This window comes from Lemur catta, chromosome 6 (assembly GCF_020740605.2).
Source record: "Lemur catta isolate mLemCat1 chromosome 6, mLemCat1.pri, whole genome shotgun sequence".
In the NCBI taxonomy this organism is placed as follows: Eukaryota; Metazoa; Chordata; class Mammalia; order Primates; family Lemuridae; genus Lemur; species Lemur catta.
The window spans coordinates 6,929,905-6,955,561 of NC_059133.1; the positions used below are offsets into that span (position 1 = coordinate 6,929,905).

Genomic DNA, 25,657 nt, shown 5'->3' on the forward strand with positions numbered 1-25,657 from the left:
AGCTAATTTTTTCCATATATTTTTAGTTGTCTAGCTTTCTGTTTTTAGTAGAGATGGAGTCTCACTCTTGCTGAGGCTGGTCTCGAACTCCTGACATTGAATGATCCTCCCGCCCTGGTCTCCTAGAGTGCTAGGATTACAGGCGTGAGCCACCTTGCCCGGTGTAGAGGTTAGATTTTAGATGCCAAGGGTATCTGGATGCTGATGAAGGGGGTGTCTGGGATGGATTCTAATGAGAGAGTTTTTTGGCCTATCTCTCAGGTTCCTAGGCTAACACACAGAGAGGAAACACAGGTGAGGTGGGGGTTGGGGGAGAACAGAAAAGACAGTCTCAAAATTCTCATCTCAAAATATTTAATTTTGTTTGAAAAGGATACATTCCCAGCTTCCCTCCCCACCACATCGCTCTGGCCCACCAGCACGACACACTCGCACGCACACGCGCACATAAGGCCTACGGGCTGCGGTCTGCTTCCGCCCTCTCCAGCTGGGAAGAAGGGATTTTTCTCTTGTCTCCTTCCCCCAACAAAGGTAAAGGAGAGAGGGGCCCACTGGAATGCCAGCTCCCAGGGGAGGACACAGAGCCCCACACACTCTTATCACATCACATGCACTTAGAAAAATAAAACCAAGTGGTGTTCTGGCATCCCCAACACCATAAGATAGCAATATCCACCTGGAAGTCATCTTTGCCATTTTCTAGAAAAATTTATTGCACTTAATTAGCAGATGTTAAAGGGAGCTCTGGGGTGGAGCTTTGCCATGAAAACCAGAAGCTCCTCGGCCCTTTGTGTTGCAGGGAGCGTAGCTCCCAGGGCCCTGGGTGGAGAGCTGCCCAGCACAAAGGGGCTCCCGACCTGCTGCCCTGCCTCAGGCCAGAGAACTGTAGGAGCTGCCTGCCCAGGGCCACGGCAGCCCTCTCAGCAGGGTGACGGGTACCCAAAGTCAAGGATCACTGCTAAGTGCCTGCGCCAACCTAAGGAGCCAGACAGGCAAATCCCTTCCTTCGGCTGAGGGTAAATTACCCAGGTCCTTCACCGAGTTGCCGTTGACCTTGAAAGCTCTCTCTCGATCTAAATGAATATATATCTCTATATACATTTATAATATGTATATTCTTGCAACGTTCCAGCTCATTCATGACTTGTCTGTTCTGAGGTTGTAGTGAGGCTGCCATGAAGAAGCTGAAGACAGGACCCTTAGGAAGTGGGTGGCACTTCCAAGCCCATCATGAACCCATGGAAAGCCAAGGTTAAGTCAGCTTCTCCAGCCTCCAGTGCTTTTTAGATGTCAAAGATCTGAGCACAGGAGCCTCAGTCTTCGGCTGTCAGTCCCAGGATGGAGAAGGTCCAGGAGGGAGTCAGGGAGACTCCCATTTCCCTGACAGAAAATGAGCAGGCACCGACCCTTTCCTCCTGCAAGGACTCAATTCTTAGGCCAGGGGAGGAGACAACCTTACCTGAACACTTATCTTCTCTAAAATGTCCTCTATGAACATACGCTGCCCTGTCCCTGCCAGGCTCCTGACTCAAAAGGACTCTTCTGAAAGAGTCCAGTAGCCACACTCTTTCCAAGTAAGCACTTTGGGAAGGAACCCGCCACCTACTGCCTGGGGTGGGGGAGAAGGGGAGGGCACCAAACAGGCAGAAGGTGGGACAGAAAGGAGAGACATCAAGCCACCATCCTACCTACTGGGGTTGGAAGATGGACACATGGACACCATCCAGAGATTAGGTGTCCATCCTTTAAAAAAATAAAAGTGAGAAAACACAAACCATATACTTCTGGCCAAAGAAAATGAAGAGCTTTTAAGCTCAAGGCTCTTCTACCAATAACAAAATGAGAACTGCCCTCTTGGTGAATAGCCAGACCAGAGAGAGTGTGCCCAGGAGGGCGAGCTGCCCAGGGCAGGACACTGACATGCTGGATGCACCTGCCCTGTGTGGTTATAATAGAGTGAAAAGTGTGTACATGGTTTTTATAGAACCGCAAAGTAAAAGTCAGGGCCTGGAGAGAGGGGTGACCTCCCTTGGCCTCAGGGACCCTTGTGAAGTCCCCAGGAGAGGTGGGTGTACAGGTCCCCGGAGGGCCGTGGCATTCCTCTGGGGTGCAGCCCACAGCCTGGTCTTAACATCTGTTATGAAAAGTCTTTAGAGTTCTGGCCTGGGACTCTGAGCCATCACTTTAAATAAAGCTAGTGTTACCTATGACAAAGTACACCTGTCACTTCTGTCTCCTCTTCACCATACGCTGCCCGCCCTGAGCAAATAAACACACCCATCTCAAGGGTGCCCAACTAACCCAAATGAGCAGAGGCTTCCACGAATTTCCTCAGTCAACTTTCTGGGCAAAGCAAAAGGACGAGTCCAGCCAGACACAAGAGAAAGGAGCAGTTGTGAGGCAGAGGAAGCTGCAGCTGTGAGAATCCCTCCATGCCATGGCCAGGCTTGTGCAGGTGGCCCCCATCTCCTGGGACCCAGACTGAGGGGACTCTAGGCCTGTGTAAATGTCCCAACAGCCTGCTATTCCCAAGGGGTGCACCACGACCTCAGCAACCGGACTAGGTGCCCTGCCCTGCCAAGTCTCTGGGCAGCTCACACGGGAGGGATCCTGAAGCAAGAACTAGGAAGCCCTCTCTGCCCCAGGGAGAGGGGACTCTGGCCTGGGCCACATTGGTGAGCAGAGCAAGAAAAAACAGGAGTTTTTCAAGAAACGTGCCCCAGCTCTCGTGCCCACAGTGTAAGGAGGCTGCGGAGGCCAGTTTTCTGAACACCACAAGGAAGCTGCATCCTGGGTCCAGGACATTAAAGCTTCCTAGATAAGAGGGGTTTTCCTTGTAAATCTACGATCTGAGATTAGTTATTGGGTGGAAAGAAACAGCAGGCCTGGAGGCCCAGTCTAGTGGGACAAACAAGAGACTCAGGTGGCCTCCACGGGTGGCCTGGAGAGGAGGTGAAACGTTCTCCCTCTGCGCTGGCAGCCAGGGCTCAGAGACCAGCTGCCCCGGGAGTCTGTCTTCCATGGGCATGAAACACAGAGAGGGCAATCACCAGGGCCTCCTCCCTGGCTTCCAGACCTCAGAGCCGCAGGGGAATAGTGGTTCGGGGGCTAAGAATGGTTGGGCAAACTCCTGCTGCAGGCTCCAGACTCGAACCCCAGGCCAGGCCGTGCAAAGATCCTGCTCCTGTGGCCTGCCACCCATGCAGACACTAAAGGAGGAGCTGGTTTGTCCTCTAACTCCAAGAAGGATGGGAACTGATGTTTCTCTCAAAGACTTCTGGGGAGGATGAGGTGCGTGACAGACACACCCCAAGTGGAAATGCACCCTGCTACCTGAGAAGACATAAGGGTGACAACAATTACGACTCCTTCTGCAGAGACAGCCCTTGGCAGCCCAGGCTGGAGACTGAGGGAGAGTCAAGAGAAGCCTGAGTGCCCTGTGAAAGGAGGATTTGTACTCCAGAGGTCCCCTTCTGATTCAACCGGGACATCCAAGAACAGAAACTAAGGCCGATTCCCCCGTCTACGTAGATTCTCTCACACTCCCCACCAGTGAGGAGGCTGGCCCCCTGGGGAAGTCGCCACGTGCGCCGCCTGTGTTATAATGAAGCTGAGACGTGAACGCTCCTGCGACAGGTGTGCCACCACGCGCCCATGACGAGTCATAAGTCTCCACGTGTGTGAGGGGTTTCAGGGAGCCCCCAGGCAGAGGTCTGAGGTGCAAGCAGTGCCCCGCCCGGGCGGTGGGCACAGGTTACAAGGGCCCATACTTGGTCTCGTACTTGGACACAATGGTCTTGCACTTGCCCACCTCCTTGCGTAGCTCGGCCACCTCCGTCCGCAGGGCTGTGTTCTCCTTCTCCAGGAAGGCTGCCCGGATGGTGATCTGATTTTCTTTCAGGCGCCGGGCGTCTCGCGACCGTTTAGCAGCCACATTGTTCTTTTTGCGTCTTGTCCAGTACTTTTCATCCTGTGGGGAAGTGCCCTCTGTGGGTTGCATGTCTTTCCCCTCCCGCCACCCGGATTCCCCTCATATCTCGTCTGGGCTGGCCAGAACTAAAGCTGGGACCCGAGAGAAGGAGCAGCAGCACATGCTGAGGCACACGGAGGGGAACTGCCCCCTGGGGTGGGTGGGGATGAGAAGCAAAGTCCTCAGGAGGTTACCAGGTAAAGGGAAGGAGATCCATCTGCTGGTAGCCGACCGAGGGCTGCCACCTACACCCTTGCCTCACTTACGTGTTCGGGTTGTGGCTAAGGGCCTGTTACGTGGGTCTAGTCCCCTGAGTTCAAATCTTGGCTCTGCAAGACTACTAGCAGTGCAACCGTGCCAGACCTTAGCTCTCAATATTTCAGGTCCCTTATCTTTACAAGGAGAACTAACAGCTGTAACTACTTCATGGAGTTGTTTGAAGATTAAATGATTTAATACATAAAAAGTGCTTATAACCATGGCTGGTACAGTAAGTACCATATAAATGTTTACCATTATCATCATTATTATTATTAAAGTCTCAGAAACCTCCTTGAGAGGCAGGTTCAATTCCCATTTTACAGATGAAGAACCTGAGTTACAGCTAGGTCACAGGTGACAAAGTAGGATTTGAACCCAGGTCTGCTTGACTCTAAAGCTTTGGATGAAAAGTCTTTCCTGTAAGTTTTTCATAGGATAGGATGGAAAAACGGCAGCATTCCCTCTTCCCACCAGTTCTTACAGAGCCATGAGCTTGAGAGCTGCTTGTTCATCCCTGGGGATGGCAACACACAGCAATCTTTTGTCCTTCAAAGCGAGGACTTGTTCAACCACGGTTCCTGTGGTCTAGTGAGTTCTTGCTCAATGGCTGGGCTAAAGCCAGGGAAGCAGGAACATCAACACAGCTGAAGGCCTGGGTCAGGGGAGAGAAACTACAAGGAGTCACACTGGGGCCAAATGCCACCTGACTCTCTTTATTTCTACCAAATTGCTGCAGGATGTGGCTCTATGCACAGAACTCATGTCTTTCTATACAAAGACCACAAAGAGGGAGGATTCTCCAGATAAGGTCAGATGTGAGGAAGCCTAGCCCCTCAGCTCCTGAACCAATGTTGCAGGTTTACTTATAAAGAATACCAGGTTACCTTCTGCTCATCGGGGACAAAGACCTTCTTGGCCTTTTTGATCATGGGCTGGGGCTTCAGGTCCTCCTCTGCAAACTTGTGCTTCCGAGGGTTGAAGAGCTCCCCACCTGGTACGCTGGAGAGAACCAGGTCAGCAGGGTCAGGATTGAAGTTCACATCCACCTCCACACAGTTGGGGTCAATGGGACTGGGAGTCTCCCTCTCCTTTTCCAGGGAAGATTCTGGAAGACACAGAGGCAGGTGGTCTTGAAGCAGCCCACTGCACAAAGAAGACCCACATCACAAACCCAGATACCTGCTTGAATCTCAAGGTTGCAAAAATCACTGCCACTTAGGGGGAAGAAAACCACAACAGCACCAGCCCCTACGCCAGACTAGCACACGTGGTTCAATTCAACAATGCAAACATGGAAAGAATTCTTCCTTTTAGGAACAGAATGCTCAAAAGAAACAGAGGCCCTTGAAAGACAGGATTTTCCAATTGTTTTCTGCCCCCACCAGAAATGTTAAGCAAAACATATCACTATATCCCCTTAACTTCCTGTGATTTCAAGTTCTTAAATAAGGAGAAACAGCTGAATCTCTCTGTGAACTCCAATGGGTTAGGGACAAACTGAGTAACAGAAATGGGTTCCACTTTTGAGTCCCCGAGATGTGTCAGTCACTGTGCTCATTTAGTCTTTTTTTTTTTTCTTTTTGGTAGAGACAGGGTCTCACTCTTGCTCAGGCTGGTCTCAAACTCTTGAGCTCAAGCGATCATCCCGCCTCGGCCTCCCAGAGTGCTAGGATTACAGGCATGAGCCACCGCAACCAGCCATCATTTAGTCTTATGACAACTCTGAAAGGAAGATGGGTGTTAACTCTATTCTACAGGTGAGGAAATTAAGGCTCAGAGAAATGAAATGGTTTTCTCAGGGTTATACAGATGATAAGTGACTGAATGAAAGTTTGTTTTTTTTTTTTTTTTTTTTTTGAGACAGAGTCTCACTTTGTTGCCCAGGCTAGAGTGAGTGCCGTGGCGTCAGCCTAGCTCACAGCAACCTCACACTCCTGGGCTCAAGCGATCCTACTGCCTCAGCCTCCCGAGTAGCTGGGACTACAGGCATGTGCCACCATGCCCGGCTAATTTTTTTTTGCTATATATATTTTTAGTTGGCCAGATAATTTCTTTCTATTTTTAGTAGAGACGGGGTCTCACTCAGGCTGGTCTCGAACTCCTGACCTCGAGCGATCCACCCGCCTCGGCCTCCCAGAGTGCTAGGATTACAGGCGTGAGCCACCGCGCCCGGCCTGTGACTGAATGAAAGTTTGAACTTTGGTCTAGCTGACTCTGATTTCTTGTTCTTCCCTGCCCCATCTGGCTGGCGCTTTATAGCGGACATTGGATTAAAGCCACATTCAGAATTCAAAGGTTGTGGCCGGGCGCGGTGGCTCATGCCTGTAATCCTAGCACTCTGGGAGGCCGAGGCAAGTGGATCGTTGCAGGAGTTCGAGACTAGCCTGAGCAAGAGTGAGACCCACTCTCTACTAAAAAAAACAGAAAAAAATTAGCTGGACCCCTAAATATATATATATATATATATAAATTAGCTGGGCATGGTGGCACATGTCTGTAGTTTCAGCTACTTGGGAGGCTGAGGCAGGAGGATTGCTTGAGCCCAGGAGTTTGAGGTTGCTGTGAGCTGGGCTGATGTCACGGCACTCCAGCCCAGGCAACAGAGTGAGACTCTGTCTCAAAAAAAAAAAAAAAAAAAAAAGAATTCAAAGGTTGTGTGTTATCAGAGATAAGTTATAAAAAAAAAAAAACTATACCTTTGGCCAACTCATTCAATGCTACTGATAGGAGTGCATAAAATAATTATTCAGTCAACAGATATTTATTGAACATCTACTATATGCCACATACTGTCCTGGCAAAGACAAAACAGTCTAACAAACAAGTAAAAATCTCTGCCTTCATGGAATGTTGATCTGGTGGGGAAAACTGAAATTACACAAGATAAATATAAAATATCTGTAAGAATGTTAGATGCCATGTGGATATTTGGGAGAAAATTTCAGCATGAATATCAAGTGCAAAGGCCCTGGGGTAGGTGCTTGGCTGGTATATTCAAGGAATAGCAAGAAGGCCAATGTGGCTGGAGTAAATGAATGAGAAGGGAGAATAATAAGATGAGTCTGGAACAGAAAATGTTGGGCCTTTAATCCCAATAAAGCAGTGGTTTTCTGCCTTGCAGAGGATATCTGGCTACATCAGGACTGGAGGGAGTGCTACTGGCATCTAGTGGGTAGAAGCTAGGGGTGCTGCCAAACATCTTACAGCGCACAAGCCAGTCTCTCTTCCAACCACGACAAAAAATTATCTGGTCTAAATGGCAATGGTGCTGATTTTGACTCATACCCTGAGATGGGAAGTCACTGGAGGGTTCTGAGCAGAGGCATGACACAATCAGACTTAGGTTTTGACAGGATCACACACATAAACTATTAGAGGGGATTAATTACAAAGAGGTCTGAGCATCAGAGGAGTGAATGAGCAGGGACTGATGTAACTGTAGGAACACAGGGGCCTGCCGAATCCCATATCTGCAAGACAAACAGCCAAGGTACCGACCACATGAAAATGCTGTTCAAAGTGATTCCATGTCTGGGTGCCTTTCAGCAGCAACCAAATGCCACGATGTGGTTAAGTTTCAGGGACAGGACAAGAGAAAGCCCCAGGAGACAAAATGGGACAACTTGCAAAGAGTGCATAAAAAAGAGGCTGGGGGGGCAAGGTTTTTGAGGACTCCCCCCTTCCCAGTGGATAGCTCTGTGAACAAATTCTAGCAAATGACTATAAGACCTTAAAATTACTCTGCTGGAGGAAGAAGGAAAGGTAACAGGTCTCTTAGTAATTTGCCTGAAACATTATTTTCTGAGGTCCACCATTACAAAAGATGTCAAAATTAAAATTAAAAGCTGACAACTAGAACTTCAATACCTTGCTGATGGGGGTATAAATGGATACGACCACTACATACACTGCTTGGCAGTATCTACAAAAGCTGAATACATGCATGTCCAAGGACCCAGGCATTCTATTCCTAAGCAAATGCCCAAGAGAAATGCATACATATATTTATCAAAAGACATGCACACAAATGTTCATGGCAGCTCTATTCATAACCCAAACTAGAAACACCCCAAATGTCCTTCGACTGTAGAATGGATAACCTGTGGCATGCTCATACAGTGGAATACTATTCAGCAATGAAAATTAACGAAGTATTGCTACATGCAACAACGTAGATGATTTTCACAAACATAAAGTTGACTGAAAGCCAACTTTAGTACACAACTTTAGTTGTATACTTCAGTATATACAAAAGAATACATATTACTTGTGTCTTTTCTACAGAAGGAATTGAAAAATTAAGAGAAGGAATTCTACTTTCATTCCTACCATATGTACAAGTCTTCAATATAAATCTTACTTCATTTTTATTGTTTTTTTCTGTCAAAAGAGTATTTCAAAAATATATTCTGTAAAACTTTTTTGTTAGAGATTCTGATGCCCACATAATTTACATGTATACCATAAAGCTAGCTATAGAAAGCTATAAATGTAACAGTATAAACGTAATTAACTTGTGATAGTTAAACACAAAAAAGAGGACATAGTACACAATTCCTTTTATAGAAAGTTCAACTACAAGCAAAACCAATCTTTGGTGATAGAAATAATAATGATGCTTCCCTTTAGGGAATAATGATTGAGCAGGGTCATAAGGTACTTCAGAGACACCAATAGTGTTTTATATCCTGATTTGGGTGATAATTATGTGGGTAGGTTCACTTTGTAAAGATTCATTGAGCTGCACATTTATGATATGTGCACTCGTGTATGACATACTTCATTAAAAAGGTTTACTTAAAAATAGAATCAAAAGCAGATGCCATCTAAGTGGTCTAAGGCAGCAGTCCCCAACCTTTTTGGCACCAGGGACTGTTTTCATGGAAGATAATTTTTCCATGGACCAGGGGTAAGGGGATGGTTTCGGGATGATTCAAGCACATTAAATTTGTTGTGCACTTTATTTCTATTATTATTACATTGTAATATATAATGAAACAATTATACAACTCACCATAAGTTGGGGACCCCTGGTCTAAGGTACAAAATGGAAGCTCATTTTCAGCTCCCTCCCCTACCCACACATGGAAGCAGCCTTCTAGAAAAACCAGAACAAAAATGACCCGCCTTCAAATGAGAATTCTGCCAGAATCAGCAAAGGCCTCTAGAACTAATTGGTTTACAGGAAAAAAATAAGGAGCAAAGAAACATGTTAAATGGCACCACAGAATACAGCCAGCAAAACATGTGAAATTTTACAGGATAATGATTCAGTTTCATGAACAAATAAATTGCAAGGAAAAAAAAAGGGGGAAGGAAGCCTATAGTTAGAAATTTAAGAGACTTATCAACCAAATGCAATGTATAGGCCTTATTTGGATATTGATTCAAACAACCTATAAAACAATAATATTTATGAGACAACTTTGGAAATCTGAATGCTGATGGATTTAATGTCAATTTTGGATGTAAAACTGGTATTTTGGTTATGTCTTTTTAAAAAGAACTCTTATTCTATAATTTTATGTTTGTTTTAGAGGTGGGGTCTTGCTCTATTGCCCAGGCTGGAGTGCAGTGGCATAACCATAGCTCACTGCAGCCTCCAACTCTTGGGCTTGGCAATTCTCCTGTGTCAGTCTTCCAAGTAGCTGGGACTACAGATGCAAGCCACCACGCCTGGCTAATTTTTTTCTTTTTAAGGGACGGGGTCTTGCTATGTTGCCCAAGCTGGTCTCCAATTCCTACCCTCAAGTGATCCTCCAGCTTTGGCCTCCCAAAATGCTGGGATTATAGCTGAGCCACCATGCCCAGCCAGAATCCTTATATTTTATTTTATTTTATTTATTTATTTTGAGACAGAGTCTCACTCTGTTGCCCTGGCTAGACTGCTGTGGCATCAGCCTAGCTCACAGCAACCTCAAACTCCCGGGCTCAAGCAATCCTTCTGCCTCAGCCTCCCGGAGTAGTTGGGACTACAGCCATGTGCCACCATGCCTGGTTAATTTTTTCTATATATATTTTAGTCCAGATAATTTCTTTCTATTTTTAGTAGAGACGGGGGTCTCGCTCTTGCTCAGGCTGGTCTCGAACTCCTGACCTTGAGTGATCCTCCCATCTCGGCCTCCCAGAGTGCTAGGATTACAGGTGTGAGCCACCCCGCCCGGCCTAGAATTCTTATATTTTAGACACATATTGAAATATTTATGGCTAAAATGATACAACATCTAGGATTTGATTGAAAATAATTGCTTATGAGTTAAGAATTGTTGAAGCTGGGTGATGGTTACATGGAGGTTCATTACAGTAGTTTCTTACTTTTGTATTTTGTTTGAAAATTCTTCCATAACAAAAAGTTTAAAAAAAGAGAGAGCATGTGAATTTCCTAGATGTGGGTTCCCTGGGTGACATACCAGCTCCCAGGAGACATCAGCCTGTATGCCTCTAACTGAACCTGCAGAAAACTTTGCAGAGCCCCCTGAAACAGGAGCTATGTCTCCTCTGGTAGGTTCATGTTCAAAGGGCATGAAAACAAACAAACCAATCCCCAGAGGTACAAAGAGTAAGAGGATGAAGGACGGAGCCTGACCAAGGTCCTACCTAGGCAGTGGGAGTGCCTTCTGCATGCCAGGGCCTAAGCAGTACCTAGCTATGGAGTCAGATATCCTTGGTTCAACTGCTGCCTCCATTAACTACCAGCTGTGTGACTGTGGGCAAGTTACTTCTCTGTGCCTCACTTTCCTCACCTGTAAAAGAGGGATAACAGTACTAATCTCATAACGTTCTTGTGAGGATTACATGTTCGTGTCTGGCACAGAGTAAGTGCTAACCAAATGTCAGTAGGTGTTAATATTATTATTGCCTCAGCTTCTGGATAATCTGTGGCAGAGCAAGTGTGGGGTAAAAGAGCATCGAGGAAATGGAGAGTGGGATTTCTATCCTGCAAGGCTTCAGACTGGAAGTGCTCAGTCCACGCCGTGACCATTTGCAGCATACCAAGCATCAGAAAGGCTCCGACTGCTGTTGATGTCACTACTATTTTTATCTGCAGCCTCAGGGACTGTGCTGAAGGGTGGGGAGCACAGGGTTTCTCCACACAGCAGCCCCACCAGGACCTCCCCTCAGAGATAGGGCTCAGTGGGTTTGGTGTCCACACAAATATGCTCAGTGGGAAGTGGACTTCTTTGGGTGGGGCAGGTGGCCCTGCCCAAAGGCCTGTCACTAACCTGTGCTGGACACAGTTTCAGAGGGCTGAAAGATGGCAGTGGAGGAGGATGGTGGGGACGCTGTGGAAGAGCTGGCAGACTCCTTTCCTTCCAGCTCAGCCACAGGAAGCAGCAGGTTCTGGGCCAGGTGGGTGGGGCTGGCAGGGATGCCATTCTCTAGCAGGAACTCGTCCAGGTCCATGTACTCCAGGTGGAAAGACTCGCCGTCGTATGGGATGGTCTTGTCCCAGATGGGTGGCATGAGGGAGGCTGAGACAGCCATGGTGCTGGCAGCTGCTGCCTCATCCTCCTCCAGCTTTTCCTTCCCCTTTTCCTTATCTGCAGACACAAAATCTGTGATGAGACACCATGCAAGAGGGTAACTCAATCCCAGAAGGTAGGCAGTAAGCCTCACAGGCCCGACCCATCTTTCTCAGAGCCCTGATTCCATCCCATGCATTTCAAGAGCCCACTCTATTCTGCTGCTTGAACAAGCCCCAGCTGGTCTCCTTTAGAGACGGTATCACGCCCTCATCCATGCCTGACTCTCCCGTAATGCTTACCACATGCTCTGAGGCCTGACATGGTCACAGGGTTAATTCAGAATAGGCTGTAGGACTAGCATCAGCAGGATAGAGGCTACAAAGAAGGAAATGGAGTTTTCTGACCTTTCCTGATATCTGAGCATGGAAAGGGCTGACATTTTCAGGTCAAGAACTTTTGTATTCTCCTGTCCTGTTTCCTCTGGTGATGCTTCTCCACAGCAACCTAGCCCAGGGATGAATCCCAGCTCTGTCACCCACTTGCTGTGTGATGTGTGACCTTAGCCATGTTACTTAACCTCTCTGAGCCTCAGTGTCCTCCACTACACATACGGATAAAGCTGTCTCTTTGGTGAAGATTAGAGCTAACATTTGAAAGCATCTATGTTATATAGATTGTAGCACACAGCAGGTATTCATTATTACTGTGTGGTCACGGGGGACAGGGACTGTGTCTGAATCATTTCTAGATCTTAGGGGCCCACAAAGGAATAGGCAGACAATGGGCTATGAGAAAATGTGTATATTGAATGTAGACTATTGGATTTGCAAACAGATTCACTTTAGGTTAATTAGACAGAGAGGGCCTGGAGCTGTCTTTTCAGGACCTTTTTCAGAGCAAGAGACCTTTATCCCTGAATAAGACTGAAGGTAGGTTTTCTGGGAGAAAGGAGAGGGTGGAGTTGAAGAAGAAAGACTGCTCCTATTCAAAGCAAAATTAATTAATGGGGACTGGATCCTGCCTAATTGTCTCAGTCAAAAAGTTATGCACGTGGATATCCAAGAGAGGGCAATTAAGAAAAAAGAGAAGAGAGAAATGTGACAAGGTTGGAAGGAAATCAAAGTGACAGGGAGGCTAATCAGGGAAGCGGGAGATAAAATCATGACAAGTTCACAATGGGTTTTCAAAATTGAGGGAGACAACTTTGAACTCTAGATTTAAAAGTGAAAATGAAAAATCAAATATGATTATGTTGGAAATAAACCAGCCACGCATGGACTTCTAGAGCATAGACAGACAAAAAGCAGCTTGTTGGTTCAATTAAAAATGAACATAACCAGTGAATTAAGAAGGTGGATATTTTGACAAACAGAACATGGTCAGGGCTTCTAATACAAATTATTAATAACTTGAGTTTCTGCAACTGCCTTCTGTACCAGCCTTTGATTTAAAACAAATTGGGAAGTAAAAAGCCAAGTCCTGGTGGGCTGGGTGGGCCAGATGGCCTTCCTGTTCTCCTCCCCTGATATCTGGACTCCACATTCTGTTCAGAAATGACTGTGGCCCGCGTCAGGTGGGGTCATTTGGGATCAATGGAGGCAAGAAAAAGGAGGAGATAGAGATAGAAAAGCAGCCATACTGAAGGACAAGCAACAATAAGTTCCAGGTTTTGCTTGGCCTAAATAAGGATATTTTAAATGAATGTTTTTGTAAGGTGAAGTTTTAAATTGTAAGACATAAAGGACTAGTCCATTACTTAGATCTCAGGAATTGACACCAGTGGTTGCTAGCATGATACAGTAGAAAAGCACCAAACTTGAGAAGCACCTTCACCTCTCAGAGCCTCAACTTTCCTCATCTGGGAAATGGGGATAATACCCTACAGGGCTGTTGTGGAAGTCTAAATGAAATAAGATTATGTCAAAGTGCTTTGTGAGCACTCTGCAAATGTAATTTAGAATTACTAGGTTCTAGTAGGTTACTAGGATGGTTATTATCTGGTAATCTTAAACAAGAATCTGCCAGATGTGTACAACTGTCCCTGCAGCTTGTTTCTGCCTCAGATTTGGAACAAAGCATTGCCTTAAAAACAAATAGAAGGATTTGTGCACATGAGGTCCCAAAGCAGGAGGAGAGAGCCTGGCCTCACCTGATGTGCTAAAGCTATTTATAAACCTAAAAGTGACAGCCATAGGGATGGGAGCCTCAGAACACACCCAGAAAAGGAAGAGAAATGGCATTTTTAAAAGGAAAATTAATTCTCCAGGACAGGCAATTAACAGAAGGCCTATCCCTTCCCAAATCCCTGAATAATGCTGATGGCTCTTGGAAATGAAAAGGTCTCAGACTAAAGTATACCTCACTGCACCTAAAACCCCCGCAATAGGTGGCATGCCTGCTGCTCCTTGAACCTCATCTCCCAAGCCAAAAATCAAGGCCAACCCTGCTTTCCACATATGCCCCAGGGACCTCTGTGTTCTAGGAAATAAGGCAAAGTTCAGTCCTGCCCCTGTGGCCCCAAACAACCAGGGGAAGGGCCTCAGGGACCTCACTCTGACCCTCGCCCAGTCCCTGCCTCATCCAAAGCCCCCCTCAGAAGACACCCGCATCCTTGCCCACTCCCTTCCCCCACAGCAGCAGCCCTGAGACACGTTTGCAGAAAGGCTCCAGCGTGGACCTAGCAGCTGGGGATACTCACACCCAGGGAGGAAGCCACGTCCTCCCCCCCAGGAGGGGGAAGGCCGTATACAACGACAGTCTGCCACCTTGGCCCAGCGCTTCACAAACTTTGGTGGACTTTGAAATTAACTGGGTGAAGTGCATTAGGGTGCTCCTTAAAATGCAGACTCCTGTCCCAGGAGCTGCAGATTGGGTGTGGCCCAGGAACCGGCATTTTAAACAAGCATCCCGAGTGATCTGGTGCAGGCAGCCCCAGAGGCGGCGCCCTGGAGCATCACTTAAGTGCCTGCTCCCGACCCCCACCACCCTCCTCAGAAACCCCTACACGAACCTCCTCCTCGCGGCCCCAACCTCACTCTCCCTCCTGACCCTTCCTCTCTCAGCTTGTCCCTGACCGCCTCTCCCCAGCGCCCCCGCCTCGTCCTTCAGGCTCCTGGTCATCCCCGGCCCCCATCCCCCTCCGCTGGACCACTTCACCCCGACCTCCAACCTCCCCGGCCCCGCCCTCTACGGCCCCGCCCCGGCAGAAACCCCGCCCCCAGGCACGCGCGGACCACCCCCCTCACCGAGGCGCGCCTCGCGCGGGGGGTTCTCCATCAGTTTCTTCAACACCAGTGGGAAGGAGCCCGGCAGGCCCCTTTCCCCAGGTGCACGCCCCGGCCCCGGGCCTGGCCCAGCCTGCGGCTCCACAGGCGGCTTCTTTCCGCCGCCCGCGTCGGACATCGTGCCCCGCGCCCTGCTCGCGCGCTTCGCCTCCCCCGCCCGCCCCCCGAGACGGGCCAGAGCCGTGCGACCCGCTGCAGCTGCCGACACGGACAGCTACTGCGCAGGCGCTCAGCGGCACCCCCGCCTCCCTCCATCCCTACCCCGCCTGCAGACCGGCTCTGGGACATTAATTATTTATGAGGCCAGGCCGGCTTCCCGAGATTGCGGCTTCGGATTGGTCCACCTTCCCGGGCCGTGATTGGCGGGGCAGCCGGGGTGAGCGAGACACGTGCGGGGCCAGGTGAGGCGCCCCCGCCGGAGGCCCCGCCCCGCCCGCGCCTGCGTCCCCTGATTGGAGCCTGCTGGAGTCTGTGGTGGAGGCCTCCTTCGGCTGCGGCCCCTGTCCCTCTACCAGGTGTGTCCCCTTCGCCACTCTTTCTGTAACCCCCGCCTTCTCCCAGACCTCCGTATCCTTTCCCTCCAGTCTCAACCTCGCAACCTTCTGGCTGCGTCACCAAAGGGAGGCGGGGCTGGGCGCGGACAGGCCGGCCAGGGCAGCCTATCCGAGAGCCCGCTCGGTCTGCGCGGACAGCCCCCCGCGGGTCACGTGGAGCCGCAGCCGAGGCCAGTCGCGTGGGGAGGGGGAAGAGGAGGGCGGCGCGGGAACAGCCAATGGAGGGCGAGGGCGGGGCCCGGGGCGGTGCACGAGGCGCCGCACGTGCGGGGTTGCGGCGGGGCGGGGAAGGGAGGGGCTGGTCTGTTGTTCCGCGGACTCTGCCCAGGGTCGTGAGAAGGGGACGCGAAGCCCAGCCCCGCGCTTTTCCTCCCACGCGACCTAGAGGTTGCCCGAGGGCAGGACGGCGGACGGCGACCTGCCGAGCCTTGGGATGGCCGGAACAGGCTTGGCCGCCGCGGAAGTGAGGTGTCAGGTTGCCCACTGACCCCGGGTTTCTGGCGCGGGCATGGCGGCCAGATAAACACTAGCGTGGAGGGAGCATTCTTGAGGCCCGGCACACGCTTCCGTCCTCCCACTTTACTAGCTTGTGACCTTGGGAAAGTCCAGTTGCTTCACTTGAGCTTGTTTCCTTGGCCATAAAATTAAGAGGTTGGGCCAGATAATCTGTACAGTCCCAAATAGCTCTGATGGTTCCTTTTTAAGACTTGCCCTTCTTTTACCTAGGGGAAGAAAATCTCTTTTACACAAAGTAAAGATCCCACATCTTGTGGGAGAACCACCTCTTCTTTTAAAATATAAATACTCCCTGGGAGTTCCTCAGGAAACCTGTGGAAATGTAAAACGTGGAAGGGTACACAAAGGTAAAGACGTTTTGGGAAGCTGCTCCTAAACAGCGCTCAGAACTTTGTACTCTATAATACAGATCGTAACTCTGCTTCAAACCCAGACAGCGCTACCCTGTCCCGGCGTACTCCCAGAGGGCAGAGACTTTGGCTTATTTGTCCTGTATCCCTCCAATGGCCGGGGCTTTCTAGAAGTGGCGGCTGGGGGGATGGTAGAATGGCAGTCCTGGGTTCACGGGATAGATGCGTGACCCAAACTCACAGCTAGCTAAAAGTTGTCAAGCTGATGCAATCAGAATTTTGCTGGGAGTTGACAAAAAAAAAAAAAAAAAGTTGGGTAGCTGAGCAGGCCCGGAAAGCAAGAGATCTGAAGGACTTTGGGTAGTGGTAGGGACAGGATGATGGAGTCTTACTCCAAAATTCAAGTTCTCACTGCCACTCTAATATTAGACTTTGGTCATTTCCTGAATCTCATGCCTCCAACTAATGGCTTCACCTCTCCAGGCTTCCTTTTCCTTACATGTCAAATGGAAAAAGCAGGCTCTATTATACCTTGTGGGGTTTCCATGAGTCAGTGTGTGTAAATGTACAATTGCAATCCTGCAACAAATGGTAGTTTTCATAATTTTACTAAAACTTTGATGGGTATAAATCCATTGGTTGGTGTATCATTATCTCAGAGGCTAGCACGATGCCTGTAGTACTCTCACTTTAGTAGAAAAACTCAGTTGTGTACAGAAAATCTGTTGTGTTGTAGAATTGTTGTTAGTGTGAATTCTGTATGTGGCTAAACTAAGATGTGTTTAGGAGAAACTGACCTAGAGGTTTTTAGAAACAAAATTCAAAGGGCATTCCAAGGCAATGGGCTAAAATAATATAGGAAGCTTTAAAACAAAACAAAACAAAACAAAACAAAAAACGGCTAGTTTGGCCATGGAGAGACTTGCTGGGTTAGAGTTAATTGTATATTTTTTGTGGCCAATATGACATTATTGTGGGGGAAAAAAGTTTCAACATATTAGAGTAGGATTAATAACAGTGGAAGGTTATAACATTTGTTTATGACAAAGATGAGATGTAGTAAGAGGAAGTAAAGATTTGGATTTTCTTTTTTTTAGTTATAGTTATCCAAAATGGATATGCGTATGCCACCCATCCCCTGCCTGGAGTAACTAACCTAACACGCAGGTGACTCTGGTGAGAAGTGAGACTAGCAGGTTAGGGCTTTACAACTCAGTTTTGATTGTGTTCTCAGTTCATGTACTGACACTCCCCAGAGAGGGTTTTTCCTCCCGGATAACCAAAGGGTAAATGGTATATCACAGATAGTGAGGGAGCATTATAAACATGTTCTCTCTTGTGCTCAACTGCAAGCTGTGAGGTTGACTACTTGCAGTGGACAGCACGCTGCTGGAGGCAGGAGCCATTCTGTTTGCTTCATTCTCCACCTGGCCCAAGAAGAGCCACAGCAGCCTCTTTCTACCATCTCCTATCAATAAAGTGGAAGTAACGGAGTGATCTTGCCCCTTCTCTTAGTGGAGGAATAAATGTTGTGAGAAGTGATCAGCTAATTTCCATGGTCCTTGTGAACCCTACAAACTCTCTAAGAAGAACATGTTATTATTATGTGGTTAAGACTTTAAAGATATGAAGTGTACCTTAGTATTCTGTAGTGACAGGTTTTCAATACAGTGGCTTCTTAAGGGACACGTGACAGTGGTGACTTTGTGGGCTTGGGAGGCTAGCCTGGGGAGAGTCTCCCCTCGGCCACTGACCAGCCATGTGGCCTTGGGAGAGTGACTTCTTCTGTCTGAGCCAGAGATGGACCTGCTTACCTCATAGGGTGGTTGTGAGGTTTATATGTTATAAGCAATGTCAAGTGTGTGCCCAGAATAGGGTGTAGTGTGAAGTGGGTGGGCGCCCATCCTTCCCTTTCCCTTCAGGTTGTATCAGGTCAGGAGTAGAACTATTAATATTTTGGGTGTGAGGACAAGACTGTAGGCCTGAGGGTGGGTTTGGAGTCTAAGTTAAAGATGAGATGGGATATGAAATGCCCATTTTCCAGAGCTGGACTGGCTTTAAGTTCTACTCGTTACTGTTCCAGAAACCTGCTAACTAGCCCAAGTTAAACACTTTATTCAGTTGAGCATATGCAGAACAAATGATTTTCATTAAGCCTTTTTGCCAATCTGGATTTTAAAAAACTTATTTATTTATTTATTAGAGACTGGGTCTCACTCTGTCACCTAGGCTGGAGTGCAGTGGCTCCATCATAGCTCTCTGAAGCCTCAAACTCCTGGCCTCAAGTGATCCTGTGATTCTCCCACGCCAGCCTCCTGAGTACCTGGGACTACAGGTGTGGACCACTGTGCCTGGCTCAGATTATTATTATTTAAACTGGAAGTTTAGATGAACTAAAACTCCAGCATGGGAGCTTTTGACCAGATACCCCATAATCATCTCTTTGGCCATATATTCAGCATTTAGGACAGTCCCACTCCATCTTCTGACTTCCTGAAAAATGAGACATGGGCCTGGGATGTGTAATGGCAGGACAATGATAAGGCTTCTGTTGAGCTCCAGCAAAGCCCGGTTATCTGTGTCCTCTGCCAATACCAAATTCAGGAGGCACGATGTTTTGTTCAGGGTTGTAACTCAGTAAATATTTGTTGGCTTGCTTTGTTGGTGGTGGTGGTAGGAGGGTTGACAAAACCTTTCAGAACCAAGTTATATACATTTGGAGCATTATGATCATTAAATAACAGTCACTGTTTGATTTACAGTTGAACCGGGAATAACAAACATGAGCCATCCTTAAGGCAAGTCCCCTAGCGCTAGCTGTGCCAACAACTCTCCTTTCTAGTCCACATACCTGTGGCTGCAAAATTCCGGGCTCTGTGGTTTGTACATTGGTCTCAGTGTGTTCCAGGGGAGAAGTGGTAGGTGGAGGCTCTTTACTAAATTCTTGTCCATCTCTTCAGTACTCTCGAGAGTACTGGTTTCCTGTTTGGTTTGCATTTTGTCCACTCCCATAGTTTGGATTACAGATGGAGAGCAGCCATAAGAATGCTATATCCAGGGAGAAGCCCTCACCTCCAGCCTCTGTGACAACTCAACAGCCACTACCTGAAAGCTGTAGTTTCTCCAGTAGAAGCCTGGAGTAGGTTGTGGGCTCTGGAGCCAGACCACCGGGGTCGGTTACCTGCATCGACTACAGTTGACCCTTGAACAACACAGGTTTGAACCACATGGGTCCACTTGTATATGGATTTTTTTCCCATAAACATTGTACCGAGTGTGCCTGCCTCTTCTGCCTCCCCTTCCACTTCTTCCACCTTTTCTGCCTCTGCCACCCCTGAGACGCAAGAGCAGCCCCTCCTGTTCTTCCTCTTCCTCAGCCTGCTCAATGTGACGATAATGAGGAAGACCTTTATGATGATCCACTTCCACTTAATGAACAGTAAATGTATTTTCTCTTCCTTATGATTTTCTTAATAACATTTTCCTACTTCATTGTGAAAATACATGTAACATACAAAATATGTGTTAAACAGCTGTTTGTGTTATACATAAGGCTTCTAGTCAACAGTAGGCTATTAGTAGTTAAGTTTTGGGGCAGTCAAAAGTTATGCTCAAATTTTCAACTGTGCAAGGGGTCAGTGCCCCTAACCCCTGTGTTATTCAAGGGTCACCTGTACTTCCTTTGTATTCTTGGGCAGTTTACTTAACCTTTGTGTGCCTGAGTGTCTGAAGTAAATGAGTCAGTTTAGGCACAGTGGTGAGGACAGCACATGGCACATAGCAAGTGCTCAGTTAATGTAAACTCTTACTATAATTCCATGTTAGATGGTTCTGGGGATACCTCATTCCTCAGGAATAGTGGTAGTGGGTGGGGCCTTAAAGATAGGGAGGTGACCACCTCACTCTTCTTTATGAACCTCAAGGCCCTGCAGCCTCACCCTTGTGGGTCTCTACAACCTCACCTGTACTTCTCTCCCCCTTGCTCACTTTCTGAAGCCACAGTGGCCTTTTTTATTTTTATTTTTGAGAGACAGGGTCTCGCTGTGTTACCCAGGCTGGAGTGCAGTGGTTATTCACAAGCACGATCATACCTCACTGTAGCCTCAAACTTCTAGGCTCAAGTGATCCTCCTGCCTCAGCCTCCCAAGTAGCCGGGACTACAGCGGATGTCACAGTGCCTGGCCACAGTGGCCTTTTATTTGTCAGACACATTTCATCTTTCCTGCCCCAGGAAAGGGCCTTTGCAAATGCTATTCCCATAGTCTGAAATTTCCTTGTGTACCTGGCTCTTCCTCACCCTCCAGGTCTCAGCTCAAATGTCACCCCCTGAGAGAGGGGCTGGTCCTGACCCTCTGATGGCTGACTGTCTTCCCCACTGGAATGCAAACACCAGGGCAGCAATGGCAGCGTTCATCTCATTCACCCCTGAGCCACAAGCACAGCAAATGCTCAATAAGCAAATGATGAATGATCGGATGACCGAGAGGCGCTGCCCTGAGATGTGGTTTCAGAGACCAGGGAATCCTGTGGGTAGCATGAGCCTGGTAGCAGGAGGAACTGGGTTTGTGTCCCTCGACAGCTGTATGGTCTTCCCATCTCTGAACAACCATCTTCACATCTGTAGACAGGATAATCATACCTCCCTTGCAAAGCCACTGCACAGACAGTCATGTAGAAGCACATAGCACAGTTCCTGGCACATGCTCAAGAGACAGTGGCTTTTAGAACCAGGAGTCATTCCTTTAGCAGCCTAGCTTTGGGTCAGGCCTGATGCAGACCCATCCAGAAGGGGCACTCCTGGACTCCGCCCTCAGTGTCTGGTACTTGGTGAGAATTAGTTTCTTACACTTCTCTGATTGGTGAGGGGGGACAAATAGAGAAGGCGGCTCTGGAAGAAGACAGGCTGGTCCACATACTGGTCCTGAGGGTTCCAATCTCAGTTCCTTTTCTCACCAGAAGAATGGGGAAAATACACCATTTAGAAGGTGGTAGTGAGGATTAAATGAGCTAACAAGTCCAGCACATAGAGGGCCCCCTTCTCTATCCTCCTCCCTGAAAGCAAAGGCCACAATTTCTCAGTTTTGGTATGGCTCCTCCAAGCTATGAGAGGAGGCAACCACATGGTCCTCTGCTAAGGCTAAGCTGGGGGCCAGGGGGCAACCCAGGCTGCACTGAGCCCGCCTTCTCAGCCCATTTCCGTCCCCCCACCAAGAGGACTACCAAGACCTCTCCTTCTGTACCCCTGTCTCTGTCCCAGCAAGTCCCGAGGAGATCCTTCCTGTTATTACAAAACTGGCTCTCCTGTGCAGGGCCAATGGCACATGCCCCTAGGAGCCTCAGCACACGTTTCCAAGGTTCCAAGGAGACAGCCTGGGTGTGGGTGTGGGTGTGGGTGTGTGCACGCGCATAAATTTGTAACTTCCAGTTCTTTAAAGGAACGTGGAAAGGCAGTGAGGGTCAGATTGCAAGTGTGATGCAGGGGGAAGAAGCATAATGGCAGGCCAGGCTACTCTTTGCCTTTCGTAGAGAAAACAGCATGGCACTTCACAGTTTGCAAACACTTTCACGTAGGATAACTCATTTGATCCTGGCGACAAGCTTGTGAAGCGGGTATTCTTTTTCCCCTTTTTACAGACTGGAGGTAGAGAGAGAGAGAGACAGGTCAAGGATTCCTGAGCAGCAGGCAGCAGCTTCCGTATTCATATCCTGTCTGTGATTATAAGCCCCTGCCATCTTCCCTGGGCCACACTGCCTTGTCCAGAGGGGATTCTGGTTTAGAAGTGCCCCAGATGGGCAACCTGTCTGCCCAGCTCAAAGCCAAGGACTTGTTCAGCCTTTGAGTGTGTTTTCCTACTTCACAGCTCATTAGAAAGGAGGCCTGAATGACCAAAGATGGCAGGAAGATGGGGGGCACCTCTAAGCACAGCCAAGCTCCGTGGGCTGAGGGAAGGTTGGGGTGTAAACAGCTGGTATTAACAGTATGGGTTACAGACACAGGGTCTTCCCAGAAGCTGGAGAAGAAGGAAGTGAGAGATGGAGTGAGCGGTCTGGAATGGAATCAGTTCTTGGAAGAGGATCCTTGGGAGACAGGGTGGGAGTGAAGACAGGAAGAGTAGTCTTTAGGGATCAGGGCCCAGAGACACAGAAGTGAAACTGAGTCAGGGCTTGGGGCACAGATCCACCCTTTTGCTGGACATGGATTGCTCTGCCCAAGGAGAGAGCCGCCAGGCAGCCATTGTAGCTGGAAGCCAAGGGAGCCTGGAGTCTGGTCAGCTCTGCTGGAGAAATTCTGCTTACCCAGCGACAGGAAAGAGGCAGAGGTCTGTGCAGACTGGGCAATGAGCCCCATGTTTGGGTCTCAGGGAGTCTCTTTGAACTGGAAAGTGGAGGGGGAGGCTGCAGGGAAGACAGAGTCTGGGGAGAGCACACCTGGAATTTCTCACACTCCTCACGGCTTTCCTCTGAAATTCCCTCCCACTGAAGCCAAGATGTGCTTTGCACGTGACCTAAATGTGTGCTGAAGCACAGCCATCGGGCTGAAGGAAGAAGAGAAAGTGGGGAGTGTGTAGTCCAAGGAGAAACCTGCCCCCTTTCACACTGGACAGAGCGCAGTGGAAAGTCCACCAGAGCAAAGGCACTTGACCCTGAGGGCATGCATGTTCTGGGGCAACTGGCCTCAGCTGTCTTTCTCCACTGAGGTTTGAAGCTGGAGCAGTGGGAGATGGGAGAGAAGCTGCTTCAACAAGAACTTTTTGGGCACTTTCACGACTGCTTAAAATTCCAGTTCTGCATGGTGGGTGTTCTTTCTTTCCACCACGGTATATTGCTTTTCAGGTAGATATTTTTATTTTTATGAATGATCTGGCCAGTCTGGCAGCTTTGGTTGGGGACAGTAATGCGACTGAGGTCTTTGTGACCCCTTTGTCCCCTGATTCACCCAGTTGGCTGCAGGCATCTGTCAGTCCCTCATGCCTCTGACCCTCAGTGAGACAGACGGCAGTGAAGGAATAAGAGGCGGCCGAGGCTCTGGCCCTTGGACCTACCCAGCCATATCAGACTGACAAGCCTCAGCCGGAGCTTGCAGCACTTGGCAAAGCTCTGCCTGAAGCCTCAGGCAAGTCCCCTGAGTGCTGGCCTCTAACTCTGCTCATCCACAGTGAGGGTTGGGGACTTTTCAGCTGTCACAGGGCTCTGCAGCCCAGCTGGGAGCCAGGGACCAGCAGCTGCTGCCACACTTCAAAGGCCTTGTTATCCTCATCCTAGGAGCAGTGCCCTGAGTTGCCCCCAAGAACCCTCCCCTGCTCTGCTGGAAGCCCTGCCGCTCCTGTGCATGCAGGGGGCCTCTGGGCACCTGAGTAGGGCCAGAAGGGGGCAGCACCACCTTCCCTGGGTGCCTGGGCCAAGAAGGGAACCCTCCACCTTAGCCTTTGGAAAGCCTTCCAGCTTTGCCCACCTACACGGGCCACTCAGAGATGGCAAAGAAGTCACCTGTGGCCTGTTCGTGGGTGTGGACTCCAGCTGGGGCTCACCCCTTGGGCTGAGGTGCAGAGGGCTTCCCTCAGGGATGGGCTTCTCCTGGTGGGCAGCTGGTGTCCCAGGTGTTCCGGGGGCACAGGAGCTCCTTCTGTGATCCTCACCTCAGAGGGTGGCCTGGGCTGCCCCCAGCATTCAGAACCGCAGGGTGTGGGTAACGGGCCTGTGCCCGAAGCTCCAGGAGAGAGCCCGTGGGGGGCCCTGCCCTGAGCTCTGGAAATGACCTTCCTCCCTCAGACACTGACTCTGGAGGAGCAGAGCCTACCACCCCTCCTTGCTGACTTAAAGGCAAGCCCACACCGGCTCCAGAGGGATGCAAAGGAGGCCATGGGCTGGGGTGTCTGTCCTCTGATTCCAAAATTTGGGAGTGGGCTAAGAGAATTCCTGTAGGGACAACCAGGGCCACCTGGGATGAGCTATATGAGGTGCCAGCACAGCAGGATGAGGGACAGGCCTGAGAAAGGTCCCTTGGGGGGATGTCCCAGGGGCCTAAGTCAGACTCGGGCAGCAGAGGCCAGCCGCCCCTGTGAAGGCAATGAGGAGTTTCAGCATTGAGGACCCCCGGGGGTGCGCCCCTGACATCTTGCAACAGAAGAGATTTGGGGAAATATTTATCAGGACTCTCCCCAAAACCCAGCCTTGGGTTTCCCAGGCAGGACTTGGGAGACACTTGGTGCTGGCCGCTGGGTCTGCCCCTCAGTCCACACCCCCCTCCACCCTCCCGCGCTGCTGTGTTTGCCTGGGTATCCTGGGAGCCCGGGCTTTCCAGCCTCGTGGTCCGTTACATAACAGCTTCCATCCCATCCGTGAGTTCAGCCCTCCAGCGGGTGAGCGGGAGGCTCCTCTCCAGACACGGGCTCCTGCTGCCCAAACCCAGTCTCTGCCGCTCCTCTGCCACCCCCAGCGTGCAAAGGGAGGGAGCTTAGTAAGCGGTGAGCATCCAGCTGGATTCTTTCAACAGGGCCCTCTGTCCTGTCCTTGTCCCACATGAGCATAGCACCTGTCAGTGGCCACACACTGGCCATGGCTTCCCAAAGCCAGCAGGCCTAGAGGACAGCCCTGGAGATGGTGAGGCCCCCACAAGTCTCCCCAGTCCCTCTCTGCACCGTGGCCATTCCTCCTGCACAGGGGAACCAAGGCAGACCCCTGTTGTGGACCCTCCCTAGCCTGGAGATGCCTGTCCTGCCACTGTACCTGTGGCTGTCCCCATCCCTTGGGCACCTGGGCAGCCAGCGAACGCAGACCACCTGTGCTCCTACCTGTCCTCTTCTCTGGCCAAGGAAGAGAGTGCTCCAGCAGGGACTTGAGGACCTCAGGCATGTCCATGGCAGGGGCCACTCCGAACCAGTTGCAGCTCAACACAGCCCAGCGGGAGGTGCTTGCCTGGGGGAGTTCAGAAGCAGCTGGAAAGGCAGGGGCTGGCCGAGCTGCAGGCTAAGGAGGCAGGCAGGGTGGGAGCCTGAGGCAGCCAATGGACAACACTGGCCCAGCCCGCTCGGCCACCCCCGGCTCGGCCACCTGCCAGCTCCGCCAGCTCAGGCTGCAGCCAGGCCTTCCCTTCCCGCTGCTTGGCAGGGCGGTCCTGGCCCTATGCCAGCTGCAGCACGTGGCACCACTGCGCCAATCCTCTGACAGAGAACTCGGCCTGTTATCTAACTTTGGGAAGGGAAGTTCTTCCCCAGGCTGGGAGCCATAACCAGGGCTGCCAGGTGAGAACGGTGAG

The 25,657-nt window shown here is 49.7% G+C and overlaps 1 protein-coding gene across 3 annotated transcripts; it reads right to left on the minus strand.

Moving 5' to 3' along the window:
- Window positions 1–337: 337 nt before the first annotated feature.
- On the minus strand, window positions 338–25,456 carry TEF (TEF transcription factor, PAR bZIP family member). Of its 3 annotated transcripts, none has more exons than XM_045554819.1 (4): window positions 25,194–25,456; window positions 11,455–11,772; window positions 5,116–5,336; window positions 338–3,970 (listed from the first exon to the last, which is right to left on the minus strand). In XM_045554819.1, the coding sequence occupies exons 1-4, from the start codon at window positions 25,258–25,260 to the stop codon at window positions 3,755–3,757; spliced, it is 822 nt and encodes a 273-aa protein (XP_045410775.1). In that variant the 5' UTR covers window positions 25,261–25,456; the 3' UTR covers window positions 338–3,754. The 3 variants fall into 3 exon arrangements, with proteins under 3 accessions (XP_045410775.1, XP_045410774.1, XP_045410772.1); XM_045554818.1 differs by lacking the exon at window positions 25,194–25,456 and adding an exon at window positions 14,943–15,224; XM_045554816.1 differs by lacking the exon at window positions 25,194–25,456 and adding an exon at window positions 14,943–15,194 and having other exon boundaries at window positions 11,455–11,787.
- Between the last annotated feature and the right edge of the window lie 201 nt (window positions 25,457–25,657).